General features: G+C 38.9%; 1 protein-coding gene across 1 annotated transcript; it reads left to right on the top strand.

Moving 5' to 3' along the window:
• The first annotated feature begins 336 nt into the window (after positions 1-336).
• Positions 337-17,452, top strand: ccdc125 (coiled-coil domain containing 125). Its single transcript, XM_042488403.2, has 12 exons — positions 337-515; positions 1,458-1,701; positions 3,232-3,290; positions 3,389-3,475; positions 5,492-5,569; positions 6,897-6,982; positions 7,065-7,147; positions 8,963-9,075; positions 10,242-10,346; positions 11,100-11,250; positions 12,419-12,525; positions 13,280-17,452. Exons 2-12 carry the CDS (start codon positions 1,458-1,460, stop codon positions 13,655-13,657), a joined length of 1,491 nt encoding a protein of 496 aa, XP_042344337.2. The 5' UTR covers positions 337-515; the 3' UTR covers positions 13,658-17,452.
• The last annotated feature ends 2,324 nt before the right edge of the window (positions 17,453-19,776 follow it).

Here is a 19,776-nt window from a genome sequence, read left to right on the forward strand (position 1 = left end):
TTTCACATGAGGCTCTTTTAAATATTCCCTCTGGTCCTGGTGACTCACGGGAAGTCACTCAAATACTTTCAACTTAAACTCAAGAAATGTTTCTTTTTTAAATACTGTTTTTAAATGTATACATTAATGAATGCTTGGTTTTTCTAAGTTATTTACCGTGGTATTTAATTGTTGTATCTTTTAAGTTATTTATTTTTACAGAATGTTATTAATTAGTCATTACGTGAGGAAGACAGTTGTGAAAAGCGTCGGGTTTGGATTTTATTTTGAAGGTCAGACCGGAAGAGCTTGGTGTTGTAGTTTGACGCAGCAGGTGGTGTTGAGCGTACAGGTGGCGGAGGGTTTCACCTCGCAGTGTATGTGATGCGGCTGTGGATTCATATGTTGAACCTTTTCAGGCTCTCACTTCGTAGCTAACTCTAAAATAAAACGTTAGTAAACGTTCTTTCTGTCTGCGTGTCGCTGGAGGCTGTTAAACACCGAGGAGTTAAACGTTTACTGCGTCAAAGTTTCAGGTAAGAGGAAGTCATTCATTAATGGAACTTTTTGTAACAATTACGGTAACTATTTTGCTCATTTGTTTCTGTGTTTCGTCAAGTTTTTATTTATTTATTTATTAGCAAACTGAACATGTACAAAAAACAATATATCTGAAAGATTCAAGTAAAAATGCGATGTAGCCTTAGAAAGACTGATACAAACAAATAGGCATACGAGAAAATAAATAGATAAATAAAGTAATTATAAAAATAAAAACATGTAACAGAAAGATAAATTGCTTGTTTCTCCATAAATTGCTCGTCTACGGACGAAAATGATGATCCATTGTCAAAAAGCTACTGGAACACAGAGCTGGATAACTGAAACCGGTATCACTGTTTGAATAAGACTTTTAGATAGGACATTTAACACGTTTAAGGTTTAAAATGTGTTGGAGGTAGACTGCTTTGTTTCAAAGATCTACCAAGAAAACAGGTTAGAAAATACTGGCCTGGAGCACAGACTGGCCCTACTTTTATCTTTTTTTTTCAATAATTATTATTTTTTCATGTATATGTGTGTGTCTATGTATGCATGTATATATGTATATATATGTGTGTATGTGAGTAGACATGTAGGTACTGCTGACTAACCTTTTTTATATTTACATTATTACTACTAATACAAATGTAAATAACGACAAATACTATTTTGCCCAAAATTTCTCCATAAAGCAGCTTCCCTACAATTACTGTTCAAATCTTGGCCATGCACAACTACAGTTAATTGCCCTACTTTGATTTTCTCTATGTAATTAACCTATACAAGGATAAGGGTACAAGAGATAGGTGATATTGCCAATAAAAGAGAAAAAATACAAAGGAATTTCTTAACAATGAAGCCAAAAAATGTCTGGTTTGGCAGCTTTATTAGATCCATCCTGTGGTGAATGTAATGTAAGATTTGATTTAATGCAGATGCATGAGGTCAGTGAGGTCCACAGCCTGGATGATGACATGGTGGATGGGGACCTGGGTGACGGGATGCGAGTCAGAGCAGCGGCCACCTCCCCACGGCTGAAGAGCCAAAGCTTTGCTGGTCTCACAGAGACCCTGCTGTCCAGAACGGAGCTGCTCAGGAACTTCAGTCACGCAGGAGAGGCAGCCTGGATCCCTGGACTGAAGACACAGCCGAGAGCCCGCTGGAAGCTGCCGCGTTCCAGTAAGAACCTCTGAACCGACCCTTTACTGAAACACAGGAGCTGAACAACATGCTGCCTGTATACTCCAGCTAGTTATAGGGATTATTGTGCACTTGATTGCATTTAGAAGCTAAAGAGACAGATATTCCCATCCAAAAACAGAACTTAAAGGCTAAATATTGGGCAGAAATTCATCAGGTGGACAAAAAGCTTCAAATGAATGGTAATACTGCTTTCTGTCTGTTAGACATGTAATAGGATAACATATCCCTACCATGTATTGACTGTGCATCTTTCAGCTGATGTTTATATTTTCTGCCCACGTTTGGCCAGCTTTAAGTCCTAAAGGGACCCTATTTTGCTTGTATACAGGTTCATACTTGTTCTCTTCTACAACATGTTTAAATGCTTTCATGTAACAAAAAAAAACAAAAAAAAAAACACTATTTAGCTGGCCCCCTCCTGAAAAAGCCCAGTCTGCTCTGGTTGTTCAGGTCCTCCTTATGTTCACGTCTCTGCACCATCACTGCAGCCTAGAAATGACGAATGGAGAATAGTGGCAATTTACACATTAAAAAAGCTCCAATCACAATGTGACATGTTACAACAGGAGTATGATCTGAGATCAGGGAAATCAACAACACTGGTGGCTAAGATTGCATGTTTTCATAATGTTAGCGTGTAGGTACATGTAGCATTGTACCTACAGTCCGAGAATCCCTGTAGTATAACATTGCAGCACAGCCAGGGAATTGCTGCAACAGAATATAATGGCACTTTCAACTAATGAAATCACCAATAAAGGTTTTTAAACACAACTGAAAGCAGAAATCTAATCCAAAATTGGGGAAAAACTATCAACATTTTCAGCCAAGATTTCATGTTTCGCTGATGTTAGCATGTAGCCATATGTAGCATAGTACTTGTGACCAGGAAATCACTGTGGTGGAATATGGCATCACTTTCTTCCATTCTGACTTACAGTAAAAGCTTCTAAACACAACCGGACATGTTCCAGCAGAAATATGATACGAAGTCAGGGAGACATGTACAACATCAGTAAACCAAAATGTTAGCATGTAGCTACAAGTAACACACTAGGCTATTTAATGTAAACACTTTTGGTATTGCGCCTGGGGCGAATAACAAAAAAATTCATTACAGTTTGATGTTATTTGTAGGAAAACATTGTCAACAGAGCATTCAAAACATTTTTTGAAACTGAATCCAGGTTTATTATGAACATGTTTCTGTCAAGAAGTGACTTATGGTGTTGCGAGGGCATTTTAAAAGTCTTTTGTGCAGAAATATTACTGTAATACTGTGGTTTTCATGGCTAAACAACTGAAAAATGCGAACAACTGCTTTTATTCCAGTTGCAAGTTTAACCCCAAAACCGCACAGTTACACTATATACTATAAAATATGAAGCTTTCTGAAGATGTCACTGTGAAAAGGTGTCTTTACTCTGAATGTAAAAAGCTCCACCTGGTTCATCACACATTTTCTATGACCTGCAATGCTTGAGTGCTCTTTGTGTGACTCATCAGGCTCCCTTGGTGACCTGTCCAAAGACGAGCTTAAAGACAAACTACAGGAAGCAACTCAGGTTGGAAAAGTGAAAAAGTAAAAGACATTCTGTGACTGATGTAACTTTGTCCTCTCTGACCTGGCAGACTGCAACTGATGGTTGTGCTGCATTTACAGGTGATAGACGCGTTATGCTGTGAGCTGGAGGTGGCACAGCGGTACCTCGAAGGCAAATATGAGGCTCTAAAGATCTTACAGGGGAAGGTAGAGCAACACATGCACACACACACACACACACACACACACACATACACATAAATGTAATGCATCGTACACCTAAGTGTGCTCAGTTGAAAATTCCAAATTTGAATGTCCTGAAGCTGGAAAAATTTGTCACAGACACTCTCATATTTTGTTGCGCAGTGTGATTGGGTAATCACGGGAAGCCTCTCTGACACATCTACTTAATTTTGTGCGTTGCGGTGTGTGCAACATAGTTGGCATAGTTGGCTGTTGGCTTCCCAGATTATCAAAACAGTTCGGAGACATCTGAAAGTACTGAAAGTGCTTCCCACATTTGTTGGACAAAACATATTAACCCTGTAGTTCCCTTGTGTAGTTCACTGAAAACACCGACCACCTCCTCTCCTTGCACCTCCACTGTCTTCTCAGTAAATGACAAAATTTTAAAGGATACAAATATAAATACAAAATAAACTGCTGTCAGAAGGATATGAAATCTGATTCGAACAAGAAAATGGAACTAAACGTAACTCTGTGTTGCTGGAGTTTTGACCCGTAAAGACTGCAATTTTGTCACGTAAATTACTTTAGAGGGATTGTTCACCCAGAAATGAAAGTTCAGTCATTATCTACTCTCCCTCATGCCAAAGGAAAGTTGGGTGAAGTTTTTTTAGTCCACAAAACACTGCTGGAGGCTCACGAAGAAAAAGCATTGCACTCCCAAACAATTAAAGCAAATGGTGACCAGGATTAAAACATTAAAAATAAATAAATAAATAAAACCACAAAATGTTTCCATACTGCTTGTTCAAGTAATCAAAGTGTCCTGAAGCTCCGATTTGCCAAGTTGTTTTGAAAAACATCACTGGTGCTGTGTTTTTAGGCTTGTTGCCTGAAGCTCCTAGTGTGGGAGCCGCGTTCCTATATGCACTCACATGAGACCAACGAGAGCTCACGGTAACTGCATGCCAGTGTTCACATGTTACCTGGAAGCTTCCCTCACACACAGTAGTTTTAAATCCGAAAAAGGGACTTGTTGCTTGCTACTAACTTCACAAGTCTCTCTCTCTGTGTAGGGGAGGTTTCCAGGTAGCATGTAAACGCTGGTGTGCAGATATGGCAAGCTCTCATTGGTCTTACACAAGGGGGCATACATACGCCGGTTCCACACTAAGAGCTACAAGCTACAATAATAATAATAACATAATTGTAACTTTTTTGATATAGCATCTGTAAAAACAGAGTTTACAAAGTGCTTTGACAAACAAAGCAAAAGTAGAAACATGAAATACAAGAAGGCGATACAACAACAGAAGCCAAACAGTCCTAGTGAGCACAAGCGAGATGAAACAAGAGGACAGATAATGCAAGATGTAGGATGCATAATATCAATGTAAAATAATACAAACAAATAGCCCAAAACCAGAAAAATTCCCATGGAACTCTGGCAGTGTTTTGTGGACTATAAAACTTCACCCGACCATTGGCATGAGAGTAAGTAGATAATTACTGAATTTTCATTTTTGGGTGACCTATCCCTTTATGTCGCTCAGTGTTTCTTGATGGTTCATTTTGTCAACTGTGAAAATTTAAAAAAAAAAAAAAAAAGGACTGCTCAGAGAAATAATTATACTTATACCTTGTTTTGACCTCTGAGGTTAGATAAGTTGAGAAAGATGAGAGCACAAACTCTTCTTCACCCTAGAACAACTTTAGTTTTATCAGTTTAAAGTTGCTCCAAATGATATGCCTGTCAGTCCTGGATAGAGTTTGGTAAATGTTGTAAAATAGTAAAATGTTAATAATTTTTTGGACAGTTCTACACACCTGTTTGTCTGGCATCAGATTATCTGTGAACATTATACTGTAATAGTGACACTGATCATGAACAACAGTCGTTATGTTTGAAACATCTTTGTCCCTGAAGTCTTGAAGCAGTTGCTCTCGGTCACAGAGAGGGGACTACTCTACCCAGACAAAAACCTACAGTCTTGAGTTTGTTCAGCCAATGACTAAAAACTGCTCCTCTCCACACAGGCCATTCTGGACAAAGCCACGAGTCACACCAGGAGTCTGCTGCAGAAGAGTGAGGCAAGGGCCAAAGCTCTGGAGAAGGTAAGAGTGAGTGCAGGCTGCTCAAATAAGGGCTTGGTCTGTTTGCTTTAACACTCTGCTCAACAGTCAGGAACTAACTACTCTCTCTCTCTCTTCCTGTTTATCAAACACTAAAAGAAACTCAAGTGTAACGACACAAGAAATGGTGCTATAAATTTATACCTTTATATACTTCCACTTACTGTTTTCTCTCTTTTCATTCCACTAATAAAGATCTGATGAAATAGGCCTTACAATGAAATAAAATGAATAAAAAGACCTAGTTAGCTTTGGTATTTTTCAACCTGGAGCGTTGTTTGTTTTTTTTTTTTTACCCTTTATTCACCACTCAGTGCACTCATATAACTAGATACAAAGTCAACAAAATGATGATATTGGTTTGGATATTTAATAAAAGTAAGAAAGCAACAACGATAATGAACGTAAAGATACTTAAAAAAAAAAGGAAGAAAAATAAACAAAAGACAATGAAAACATATAGAGCATTGATCGTTTGGGTTTAGTTACATTTCATGTAAGAGTTTTTAAATTTAACAGACTAATTTAGAACTCTGGACACAGATTGTTGTACTGATATCTGCCATATCTGTCTGAGTTTTTTTAACTTACTTTTTTTAAACTATAAAGTGTCACAACCGCTGACAAGCAGTCAACACTGAGCTCTCTCTCATGCCACATGGTAGCTCCGTGGCACACGGTGTCTCTCTTTCACATGACGCACGGTCTCTCCCAACCTGATGCTCAACTTGTGAAGTGCACAATGTCTCCCTCATCTGCTGACCGTTAAGCCCCCCAGCTCCCACCGACCAAAACTCTAAGAAATGGTATTCAGGACAGCCCTAGTAATTTATAAGATTAGTTACTAAACTCTTGACTTGAAAGAAATTGGTCCGTTATTCAGGATAAATGTGAGGGACCAAGTTAACTACATGACAGTTGACAGGATACTTTTAACTTGATACCATTAAGTTACTTTTGGATAATCCTAGCCATGCTTTGAGAACAGTAGCCAGGAAGGAAGATCATAGTATAAAAAAGATTTTGTCATGGTTAAGTCATCAGGCTTTATATTAGGGCTTGTATATCATATTCCTGCAATGCTCTTTTAACTCCCTAAACAGGCAGTTTAAAGCTCTTAATGTTTAGGGACCGGCCTACATCATACACTGTCCTGAATCATAATCCTAAAACAGGTTGAGCTTCATCCCTTGTATAAAAATTGCTTATTATCACTATTATTATTATATCATATTTGATGTCCGTGGCCTGGTGCTCTGTAATAATTTGAATCCGATGAAGGACATCATGTTGCGTCCATGTCCTGCAGGAGGTGAACAGCCTGCAGTGGGAGCTCAGCTTCAGTCAGGTCCAGATGAAGAAGTCTCAGCAGTCCTGGGAGCAGAAATACAACAGGTCATATTCACTCCACACAAACTTGTTTCTGTGGTGTTTTTATTGGTTTGTATTGTAACGTTACTGTTGTTGTTGTCATCAGGATGTTGAGTGAGAACAAGACTCTGACTGACAGCCTGGAGGAAAGAGAGAGGGAGGTCCAACAGCTGCGAGCAGAAAACTCCGGTAAATGCTGAATAATGTGCCTCTTCTGGAGGCAGTGGGGTGGCACAGTGGCGTCGTGGTTAGCACTGTTGCCTTACAGCAAGAGGGTCCCTGGTTCAATCCCAGGTTGGAATGGGGTTTGAATGTCCATTCTTCTCTGTTCTTCTCTCCGGGGTCTCCGGCTTCCTCCCACATTCCAAAGGCAGGCTTGATTGGTGACTCTGAATAGTGTGACTGTGAGCGTAAAAGGTTGTCTGTCTATATGTGTCAGCCCTGCAAAAGTCTGGTGACCTGGGTGTAACCCGCCTTCCGCCTGATGACAGCTGGGATAGGCTCCAGCCCCCCTGTGACCCTTGCGAGGACAAGCATTGGTCACGGAGAATGAGTGTTAGGAGGTGACCTCTACATGTCTGCACACATTAACTCTCTGGCAGCATGGGAATGCATGAAAACCTAATTTCACAATGTGAGTGACAACTCACCAAAAGACTAAATAATTTGAACCCCAAGGTCCATTTACAAGCTTTTCCCTGAGCTTTTAAAGTCTCTGGGAACCCAGATCACCAAAAACTTTCTTATAATGTAATTCTTATAATGTAATTTAGGGTCTTACATGCATAATACAGAGCAGCAAAAATGATCAGACATTAACCTCAGTTCAAATTTGAAATATTATAATATCTTTTTAATTTTTTCACAGTTTCCTGAAGCTGGGTTGATTTGGGCTTGGGTTATCCCTGATCAATATCACGTAATATGGATAAAGACAATCAAAAATTCAAAGACAGCTGTCAGTTGATACTAATTTAACATGCCATACTGAAATCCCTCAGTGCTCCATTTAATAGGGTGCATTTGGAAACACTCACTCTGGGTGCACTCTGGCACAAACTGGACTGTTGGTAAATTCGGAGTGCTGTTGGAATGCACCATTTGCTATCTAGAGCGCTGAGACCTGGGAGTGTCAGAGCAACTCTGGGCACTCTGTCTAGGGAGAAGGAGCAGCAAAGTGCCTAACAAGGGAATGCATAATGAACTAAACTGTTTGTTAATTTATGAAGAAACAGAATACTCCGTGGCTTCGAATAGCAGCTCTCTCATTTTAGTGCAGAGCGTCAGATTGGATTTAGGAACAAAGCCAGAGTCAGAGAGCAGGAACAGATAGAGCTGTACCATGCTGACTCTGCTTAGCTTCATGGCTGTCGTCGTGAAGATGAGAGACAGCTGACAAAGGTTGGATCCAAGGAGATGTCAATCCATAGACTGTATATAAAGATGGACAACATGACAGCTCCCCCAAAGTGAGGTTATTCAATCTGGATCGCCCCCTGCTGTCTGACTGCAGTATAGATCATAAAGCCCGCCCCTCCATGTTAGTGAATGGACATAGGCCAAACTAAAAACTGAAAGTACACGCCAAATACATTATTCCAAAAGATGGTTTCTGTCACTGAAGGTAGCTCTCATCACCCTGATGTTTGCTCGAGTGTTTGTTTTCATGATATTTTCAGTTTTAATGAGTTATTAAATTATAGAAAAGGGGGCTTTTCCGCCATGATTAACAGCTCTGACAGCCAATCTGTGTGCTCGCATTCAATGGAGCTGGGGGTGCGTCATCTTTATTTACAGTCTATGTGTCAATCAAAAATGTGATCTGCCACGCCCACACAGTCTGGAGAAATACTGTTATCCTCAAAATGAGCTGTGTTATGATATAATTATGCATTCTTTCGTCTTTCAAGCCACAGCTTTAACCGCAACTTGTGTTCTGCAATGGAATTATTGGTTATCGTGAACATGTTGTGTGTGTGTGTTTGTTTGTGTGTGTGCTTGCAGCTCGGAGTCGGCAGTGCTTAGAGCTCCTCTCTATGTTGAGTGTGAAGGAGCAGAGAGCTTACCAGGGAACCAAACCTCAGTACAGCCCAGAGAGAGACGCAAGTGTTCTGGAGGTGAGAGAGCTCCGATCAACATCTCTCTCTCTCACACACACACACACACACACACACACACCGAAAGAATCCTCACAGTTGGGTCAAAGAATTAAGACAAATGCTTTACCTTCAGTTCAGTTCAGTTCAGTTACGTCACACACTGTAATATCCAAACTGCTGAGCACTTCTTTCTGTGAAAGTGAGTTTCAGCAGCATGTTGAGCTGGATTATTTTTTATATGATGAAAACTTGATATACGTTCTGTGTGATCATGTCAAATGACTCAGTGTTCTTCCATTTTCTTGAGTGTAAAACCAGAATAACCTGCCAGAGTGCCACAGGCAAAAATAATTCGTGGAAAACATATTCAGAGCCCTCACTTAACCGTTTAGAAACTGGATTGACATCAGTTTTGCTGTGCTGCGTCAGACACATTTCAGTGGCATTTGAAACCTCTGGAACCTTGATTTTTTTTTTTTGAAAACATGGGAAAAAGGCAATGGACAACTTGGCAAGAAATTTCCAGATAAAAAAAGAGTAAACAAATAGTGACAAAAAAATGACTTTGAAATTAGCTGTGGGTAGAGTATTAGATGTCCAGAAAACTATATTTATATTTCTTCTCATTATACATTTAAAATTATGTTACAGAAAAATAATATCAAGAATATTTTTATTAAATTTTAACAAGTTTACACACTGTGTACAGCAGGTATAAAACTATACAGAGCATGCACAAGACAAAAAACAACATGACAACAAATTCGAAACCTCTCCAATCCACTAAACCCCAAACAAAAGCTGGAATATAGATGATAGGACAGTCCTCTATCTCTGAGGTAATACCAAAAAATGCTATGTGAGCTGGAGGCCAGGTTTGATATTGAAAGGGAGGAGGAGAGGTGGCTATGTAAAAGGCTGTTTCAAAATAATGGGGTAAATAAACAGTATACACTGACTTAAGAGCAACAAGACCAAGCAATAAAAACAAAATCATCTTTTTGTCTAATAGCTGTGGAAATATTTCAGAAAGGGGCCGCATACTTTTTTGAATTTCTTATGTGAGTCACAAATTGTTACATTGTTACATGCATAAGGTCTTTAGTTTACTTCAGCATAATGTATAAGTAACAACACTCAGGAGTTGGGTGAGAACTAGTCTCTGTCCTCTCTGTGTTTTGTAGCTGGCAGTGTTGGGCGCCTGCAGGTGTCCTGGTGTTGCTGAAGCCTGTCCATGCAGTCGCACTGCTGCTGCCAGCAGGAAGCAGCTCATTCAGCTGCAACAAGAGGTACACTTCATCTAACAACTCCACATGTGCTGAGCTTCATCTTCTTTCAAAGTTTTTCTCTCCATTATTATTGTTCATAGATATAACGTCTTGTTATATAATAAGCTCTTCTTTATCTCGCTTTGTCTGTTAAAAAAAAACCTATTTTCCCCACTAAGGTTTTAAACCAACCTCTTGACAACTTGTGCTGAAAAATATGTGAATCTATATTTTAGACTCACAATTAACATTTGGTGAAGCATGCACACAATTAATTTTATTAATTTTTATACCTCTGTGCCAGCAATAGCAGAGGTGATTATGAACAATGCATTATGTTTTCCGGTTTTCATGCCGTCTGTCCATACGGGGTCATACTCCCCATTCTCGTGAACACAATATGTCAAAAACACTTTGAGGCAATTTCTTTAAATTTATAACAAATGTCAACTCGGATTCAATAATGAAGTGATCCGATTTTGGTTGCTGTAAGTTAAACGGCCAAGGTCACTGTTAACTTGCATCCGTTTCGTTCTCATTAACGCGATATCTCAAGAAATTTTTCACATCTGGCACAAATGGTCACTTTGATTCAATGATGACCTCATTAGATTTTGGTGATTAAAGTCACGGTGACCTTGTGTGTGTAAATATATATGTATGTATATTTATATATATATATATATATATATAGTTATGCTTTGTCTTTGGCACAGCAATGTAAATGCCACACCATAAAGTCTGTGTGTGTATGTATTTGTGTGTGTTTTCCAGCTGGATGCTCAGCGTGTGAGGAGAGAGGAGGCGCTGATGGTTGCAGATGCTTTCCGTATCGCCTTTGAACAGCAGCTGAGGAAACGCAGTGAGCACTTCCTGCTGTTGGCTGAAGCCAACATCCTGAAATCCCAGCACTGCAAGGCTGAAGGCAAGTGTTCTATCAGCTCAGTGCGTTACATTAGATCACAGCCAATGGAGAGGTCGTCCCTCAGGCAGTGGATCCTGTCTATAGGTTGTTTGCAGGTGACATTGTGTGTCCCTGAAGAACTGCAAAAGTGAGAAGCGCTATAAAAATGCAAAAGTTTTGTGTTGTTTCTGGCTGTGCCAACTGGTCAATTCAGAAAAAAATGGCTACATTTAAGTCCAAAAACACATAAAAGCAAGAAATAAAAAAAAAACTCATGGAAAAATGGAGGCAAACATGGAATAAAGACCCGTGTAAAGTCTGGAGGAGCGGAGTCACACAACACGTGTATGTTTTGTATGTCACATTTTTAGCAGTGTATCTGAACACCTCTGAGGATGGTTGAGCTAACAGAACATGGTAGAAAATAGTAGCTATTGTTAGCCAGCTAGTGCATAGCCTGATGCCAGTGCTGTATCCATCCATGTAAAGTTACTTTAGAGTTGAAACAGCAAAATAAAAATACTGATTCTCAAGCAAACATACGCACCAGGGAAAATACAAGACAGCAGTCATTCAATGCTGCATTCGACCTGATGTTGTTGGCCCGGCCACACATGACATAGTTCTAAGCCTCAAGACTCTCATACGCCTTCATTTGGCTCGCCGTGTAGTAGCAGGTCTGCAGGGTTAAGTCACTTGTGATATCGATTGTCTCCATGGCAAGTAAATCAGTCAACCTGTGGGAAAACTGCAACTGAAAACAAGCTATAGTTTGTGAATTTCTTAAAGTGATGCACTGATCTGTACCTGTATAGTTCCAAGGCTAGTTATCACATGGGTACATAATGAATTTTGGAATATTGCAAGAATTATAAGGATGATCAGCTGAGCTCCATATGGAAGAAGAAAGGCTCCAATTTTTATATGAATTAAATTACAAACTTAATACAGTATTTCATCCACTTGGCACTCAAGTTGGTAGGATTAAATGGAATTTTATGAATTCTTTCTGTTGTGCAGAAAAATACCTTGCTCCAGAATGTAAATGGATCACATAAATATGTCTCTAACATTAAAGCGCAGGAGGATGTACTGTTAACACTATTAATGATTTTCCAAGACGCTATAAATAATCCTTGATTTCAATACCGCATAGCTCCCAGTTTTTGAAACCATCATGTCCTTCCAGGTGCTAACAGGAGTCCTTTAATCAATGTAAGCCAGAAGTTGAGGGGACTGCTGCCTTCCAAGATGCCTGATGATCTTTTAGAGACTCTCTACAGACTGCTGGACTTGGTTAGTATCTCCTCATCTGCAAGCCTAGTTATCTAGAGATCACAACACAGAGACTGTATGAAATTTATTAGGAAGGTCCTTGTGGTTTACTGTGGTTGTTGATCCTCCTGCAATGTTCTTCTTTTCATAAGTATGCATTTTAGTATGACAGAAAAAAATCAGTATGTCCCAGTACAAAGTATATCCAATGCAGTATGTCAAAAATACCAGAATGTTCTACTACAGTGGTTCCTAACTGATGTCGCAGTCCAAAAGTGGGTCGCAGGGCCATTCTGAAAAGACTGCAAGTGACTCGTATTTTCAGAGAAAAAAAACATAGCAAACAATAGCAAAAAAACAAATAAATGAATAAAAAAAATAAAATATCTAAATCACCCCAAAAGTTTTAAAGGAAAAAATAATTAAATGTTTGAAGAAAAAACAAAACAAAAACATTTTGCAAAAAAAAAAAAATCGCATTTCTTAAAAAAAAAAACAAAAACAAGGTAGAAGATTCAATTTGAGAAGAAAATAAAAACTGCTTGAGAAATATACTAAAGTTCAAAGGCAGACATATTTATCATATTTATTTTTACCATCATTAACATCCATGCTCATTGGTGGACTGATGGACTGATGGTCTTATTAAAGAGCTTCCTGAATTCTTCATTCATATGTTTATGATCTAAAACGTTATTTCTGTCTTTGAAGTATAAAGCACCTTTAAGACTGATGGTTGCTGTTTTGCATATTGATGCTGTGTTACCTGCTGTAGCTGAATGATAAGGAGGAGGCCCTGGCCCACCAGAGGAAGGTCAGCATCATGTTAGCCCACAATGCAGAGGAGCTGCAGAAACAGTTGCATCTGGATTCAAATTGCTGCCCATCAGATCCATCAGAGACCCCAAGTCAGTCGCAAAAAACATCTGACACATTGGAGTCGAAGATACAACCGAAAGTCTCATCAGAGTCCAACATCCAAACACAGCTACAACAAGAGCTGCCAGATTCCCCACTTCAGCCAGAACCACCATCAGAGTCCAGGACTGAACCTCAGGAGCTGAGAGACACATCACAGTCCAACATCCAGCCCCTGTCCAACCACGAGAACCACGTGTCTGGAATCCAAATATCAGACCAACCAGAGTCCTAATCCTCCAACAGGACTGCTCAGACTCCATGCAATCAGGGTTGAGGACTTTGTAAGACTTTGATGGATCGTCTGTGACGTCCCACAGGAATTGTGTCTGAAGGAACAGTATGAAGGCAGATGATTTGGCCTGACTGCTCACTGCTGTTCCAGCAGCTTCTGGACTTGAAACACCCAACTGTTGTCCTCAGAGAGGACGACTAGCTGAACTGCGGCTGTGACATCCAGCCCCAAACACACCGTTTCTACATCACACCAACGCTTTTTACTACTAGATTTAAATCTGGAAAAGCATACGAAGAAACAAGCATAGATGAATGTCTGTTATCATTTTCCCAAACCTTGTGAACAACCTCTCAGGTGTTACTGCAACATGTTCTCACTCCTAACTCGTCACATGGTGCCGCTCTGTCAGTGACCCTCTACATCTACCTGCGACGTTTTGGGTATCCTTCTGCGTCAGCTGATTATGCACCAGGATGCAGTTACAATGATGTCAACAAATGTGTGTGTGGTGGAATAAAGCAGCATGGTTTGGTTTAGGCAAAAGAGGCACATGTTAAGGTGTAGATAAAGAAACGCTCACATCCACACAAGGAGGCCATCAGGCTGTAGAAGGAGGCCTTTCTGGCTCTAATGGCCCAGGGGTCTTCTGAAGCAGCAGACAGGTAATGGTTGGCCAGAATGGCTGCAGCTGAGGCGGTCGCCAAAACTAAAACTCAAGTGTGGGAGGAGTTTAGGGAGGCCATGGAGGAGGACTTTCGGTCGGCCTCAAAGAAGTTCTGGCAAAATGTGAGACGTCTCCAGAAGGGGAAACAGGGCTTGTTTCAGGGTGTGTTCAGCATGGGAGGCGAACTGCTGACCTGGACTGGGGATTTTGTTGAGTGGTGGAAGGAACACTTTGAGGAACTCCTGAACCCTATTGTCACGTCTTTCGTGGAGGAGGCAGGGTCTTAAGACTTGGGGGATTCTTCATCCATAGCTCTGTCAGAGGTCGCTGAGGTAGTCAAAATGCTTCTTGGCGGCAGGGCACCAGGTGTGGATGAGATTCGCCCTGAGATGCTGAAGGCTCTGGACATTGTTGGGCTGACTTGGCTGACACGCCTTTTCATTGTCGGGTGGAGGTCAGGTACAATGCCTGTGGAGTAGCAGACCGGGGTGGTGGTTCCCATTTTTAAAAAAGGGGAATGGAAAGTGAAAGCCTTGGAGTCCCTCAGCACGGGCTGGAAACGTTGCTGGGGAGAGGGACGTCTGGAATGTTCTGCTCCACCTGTTGCCCCTGCAATCCGGCCCCGGATAAGCGGAAGAAAATGGATGGATGGATGGGCGTCCGCACGGGAAGTAAACTCTGGTGTCCTGCATGAAAGTCCTTCAGCATTTCATGCATAGTCATGCATTCTCATCTGACACTGTCCAAAGGTGGCTTTTGGCATCACTTTCATATACCAAAAGCACTGACAGAGCTGCGCGATGTGACGAGTTCGGAGTGAGAACGGGGTGGTTATCGATATGAAATAAAGCATGGTTCTGAAGTCCTTTGAAGTGGCGGATGGCGTCAGTTTACAATGCAGCTGGGTAGCATCTTTTGTGGTACGATACGACTGCTGGACGGTATCAGTTTGAAACGCTGCCGGGAACAAGGTAATTTAAGGAGATAGAAAGTCCTCATTGACTGAGTGGTGATGGGTCCAACAAACCCTGGATTTTCACCCATGATCCCACTGTTGGAGCCAAACCATGATGCTTTTGTCTAAACTTAACCATGTGCTTGTATTGCACAATGAAATAAACATAAATATAAGGTGTTTTTCTGAAGCAAGTGTATTTGAAAATTAACTGTATCTAACAATTGGAAAATGTACATTTCCTAAAACAAAAGTATATTTTGAAAAGACACAATGGATTGGTACACTGTCGCAGTACATCAATAACAAACACAGGACAACACCTAGTGCATCATATGTAGACGTGAACGGCACTTACCAATCGGCGTTCTATGATAAGTTAGGATGAGAATGTGTTGGCTTTTTAACGCGGGGTCTGTGGGCACTGACTGTGTTTTAGAGCCAGCCTAAGGTGGTTATTCTATGAACTGCAGCTATTGGCGCTTCCACGTTGGCTTCATTTTTCAGCCCTGGAGCTTGCTGCTTAGTCATAGCAAGAAACTTTAGTTGTAACAGCAAAATACCATTTATCTTGATATAATATTAAATCATTTATTGTTTTAACATAAAACATTTCACGTTATAACACGATCACGATCACATACTGTTATAACATGAAATGTTATAAAGATAACTTGATAACTTATTTTTTAAAACTCGTGTCAATGAGGAAAAGGTCTGCGCAAAATGATAAATAAAGGAATGTGGCTCACTGACATGCATTGATTGAGTTCTACTTGGGTTGAAACATGGCAACATTTTGCTTTTTTTTGAACGCAGTGTGATAAGCATACTGTGGCCCTACTGTATTATTGTGTGACTTTGCACCTCATACAACCCACATCAGAAGATCTGTTGTTCAAAAGAAAAGTTTATGCTATATTACATTTTTTTCTGACACCACATCACCCTGTGCTTTTTTGTTATTTCAAACTTTATTTTTAAAGAATTATATCTTCTGGTTTCATTGTGTAATGCAGACTCTGGAAGTCTTAAACATGGTGAACAGGGTTCTTTATGCACCCATTCTGTGCTGCAATTATATTTATGCATTCCCTGATGTTTTTATATACAAAGTTATTGTCAGATGTAATAATAATCAAACCTCTCAAGATGATATCCATCCTGCTAGTTCAGCTTTGGACAGGGAGCTAATAAGATCTCATGAGTAACTTATACCAGTATGACTGTTGAGAAACGAAATCTGTTTAATTATGATGATGTCATGAATTATTAAATGTATGCAATCATACCTACATAAACTATTTTCAACTGGAAACTGGAAGCAGTTGAGGTTTGGCCTTTTCACTGGATTGGCAAATCTGGTCATGTGTAGTTCAGCATCATGAGATACATTAAGTTATGAAAGGTAGGGGCTGACAGATCATCGGCCTGGCCGATTATCAGGGCCAATATTTGGCATTTTGCTGATTATCTGTATCTGTGTTTTATTTTAATGATCAGCGATAAAATTAATTAAAAAGTGCAAAGGAAGTGTCAGCATGTGAGGAACATCGGCTTTGTAAAACCTCAGGGAGCTTATTTGTTAATTTTTTATTTTAATTTTCACTTGCTGGGAACTCGTCTATGATGTTGAAGGTTTTAATTTTGATTAAACATTTCCTGAAATACATTTAAACATTTTTTTTTGTTGTTGTTGGAGTTTGTTTCTAAATATTAACAAAGATTTTTGCTTTTATTTTAAATGCATATCGGTTCTAAATATCGGCTATCCGTGTTATTAAATAGTTTGTATCGGCCCTGAAAAAAATAATATTGGTCAGCCCCTAATTTAAAGTTTACCCCTGCTCTGTTATTTTTTTATGTCATAGTTTCGTTTATTGATGTTTTTGAAAAACTCAGTTCACAAGTTTCTTTTTAAAGCCTTAATGGAACTGTTTTCATATAGAAAGCATAATCATCCAGTTGGTCTAAACGAAACATTATTACAACTACATGAACACATAACCATGAGTGTGCAAACACTGGCAAGCATTAGTGATCAAAGAATATGAAGTGTGGGTGTATGATGTTAAGTTGTTCATAGAGGTTCTTCATATAGTTTGTCAACAGCTTGTTTTTTTTGCGACAGGTCTGGAACCTTCAACACATAAAATAAAACAGTGAAACATGATGATGTGTGCCTTTTAATGTGTTTACTTTCTCCTTTTTTTAAATTACTATGAGTACAGTGTCCGTTCACAACACGGCCATTTGGAACATGCACATTGCTTGGCCTGTGGTATTGCTACTTGCAGCTTTCTTGAGAACAGCTTCTTAATAACTTTATTTTTCAAATCTTTATTTCGAACATGGCAAATAAAATAAAACAAAATAAAAATAAAAATATGAGCAAAAAAAAACCAATCATAATGCCCATCATACATATTCAATAACCAAACATAAGTATTTGATGTTCGAAAAGGAGTAGGAGGAAGGAAATACTTATTAAATCCTACCCCCTTATTTCCATTTATATATGTAAATGTGTATATATATGTGTGTGTGTGTGTATTGTTAAAGTATGAGATTTGCATGAAATTTTTTGACAACTTTGACAACAATTTTGGACAACATTCTTTACTGTCTTTTTTAGGATTATTGGACGACATACTATACTGTCTCGTCTTTGATGACTTTTGGAAAAAAAACAAAAAAAATGTAATGTTTCTGAAATGGCACAAAAACGTCATAGTATACTATGTTGTCCAAAATGGCACAAAAACATCATACTATAGTATGTCTTCCTAATGGCACCAAAACATCATAGTATAGTATGTCATCCAATATGGCACCAAAATGTCATGCTATTGTAGGATGTTCAAAGTGGCACAAAAAAGTTATTGTATATTATATTGTCAAAAATGGCACCAAAACACATAGTATAGTATGTTGTCTAAAATGGTTAAGAAAAACATCATAGTATAGTATGTCATCCAAAATAGCACCCAAACATCATACTATAGTATATTGTCCATAATGGCACCAAAACGTCATAGTGTATTTTTTCATCCAAAATGGCCCCAAAACGTGTCATTATAGCATGTCGTCCAAAATGGCACCAAAATGTCATAGTATGGTATGAAACTTTGCATCAACAACTTATCAAACCAGACTATCATAATCCTTTTTAAAAACACGCTAGTTATGTTTCAATGGATTTTTTTTTTCTTTCTCACATTTAAACACCTGTTTTCTCAGTGTCTTCCCTGACAGACTGTATGTAGCCACTATTTGCTGTGTTGGTGTTGGGTTGTTCATAGAGTGCATTTAGTAATTTTACGTCTATCACTATTGTTATGATATACTATATTGTTACCATTGTTTGTTTTTTTTCGTAAAGTTGTATGATTGAATTTGTACTCTTTAAAGATAATTTCATAAAGGACTGACTGACATTTTTTTATTTCCTTGGCACAATGAATAGCAACATCAAAAATAATCAACAGCATAAAAAGAAAGAAAAATAATGGAATTGGCCAAATTGTTATTTGAAATTTAATATTTTTATTTTAATCAGTGTATCACTAAATAAACATGATAAAATAAAAATAGGATTACTCAGAAGTGGCAGAAGAACTCAGCTTAAGATAGAAGTGAAAACGAACTGACTGGGGCAGTCTCTTCAAACACTTCCTTACTCTGTGATCCATCCATGAGAATCAATGAAAGAAAATGCTCTTTTGTTTATTTATTCTTTTGTGATCTGGCTGAACTTCACTGTCATTGAACCAGAAATTGCTGGTGCTCTTGTTATTTTCCTCCAAGTCTTCGCTGAAGTCGAACAACAGCATGCTGCACACATGTTGACCAGCTGAGGGCAGTGTTTGTCTATAAATATGTTGGGGAAAAAATACAATTATTCCTCTCACAATCAGGTGGCTGCTCTCAGTATACATATGGTATAATGCATCACAGTTCAAGAATATGATGCTTTTATATGCCTCTGTATTGTATTTGGCTTTCAGCATTAATAGAAGAACGAGTTAATTCCAGGGTCAGATGAACTTGAATATTGTGACACTTCCAACATGATGCATTATTTCATGTAGATGTTATGCTGCTGTATGTTTGCATCTATCATCTTTTCTTTTCAAAAAGAGGTCTGGTCTGTTCATTCATGACAGTCTGTGTCTCTGCTGATTATATGGAGGATGTTGTATACAGAGGGAAGATAACACCAGGGTCATAGAATTAGCTAAACAGAATACAGATTAACTACAGCAGTATGACCTAGGAGTTCTATCCCACCATAATTCACAAAGTTGTACCAAAATAACAGTAAAGAATAAATAAATGACCACATCACAAACATTTCAGTAATAGTGTCTGACTGCAGCTCTTTGTTATAATAAAATTCAGTGAAGCCATTATATGTGCACACAGTACACAAGTAAAAACAAAACATTTCTTATGTGTTCAAAATCAGTCTCCTCTTAAGAAAAAAAAAATCATTTG

The sequence above is a fragment of the Plectropomus leopardus genome, chromosome 4 (assembly GCF_026936395.1).
Source record: "Plectropomus leopardus strain MGB_pleo_1.0 chromosome 4, ASM2693639v1, whole genome shotgun sequence".
Classification (NCBI taxonomy): Eukaryota; Metazoa; Chordata; class Actinopteri; order Perciformes; family Serranidae; genus Plectropomus; species Plectropomus leopardus.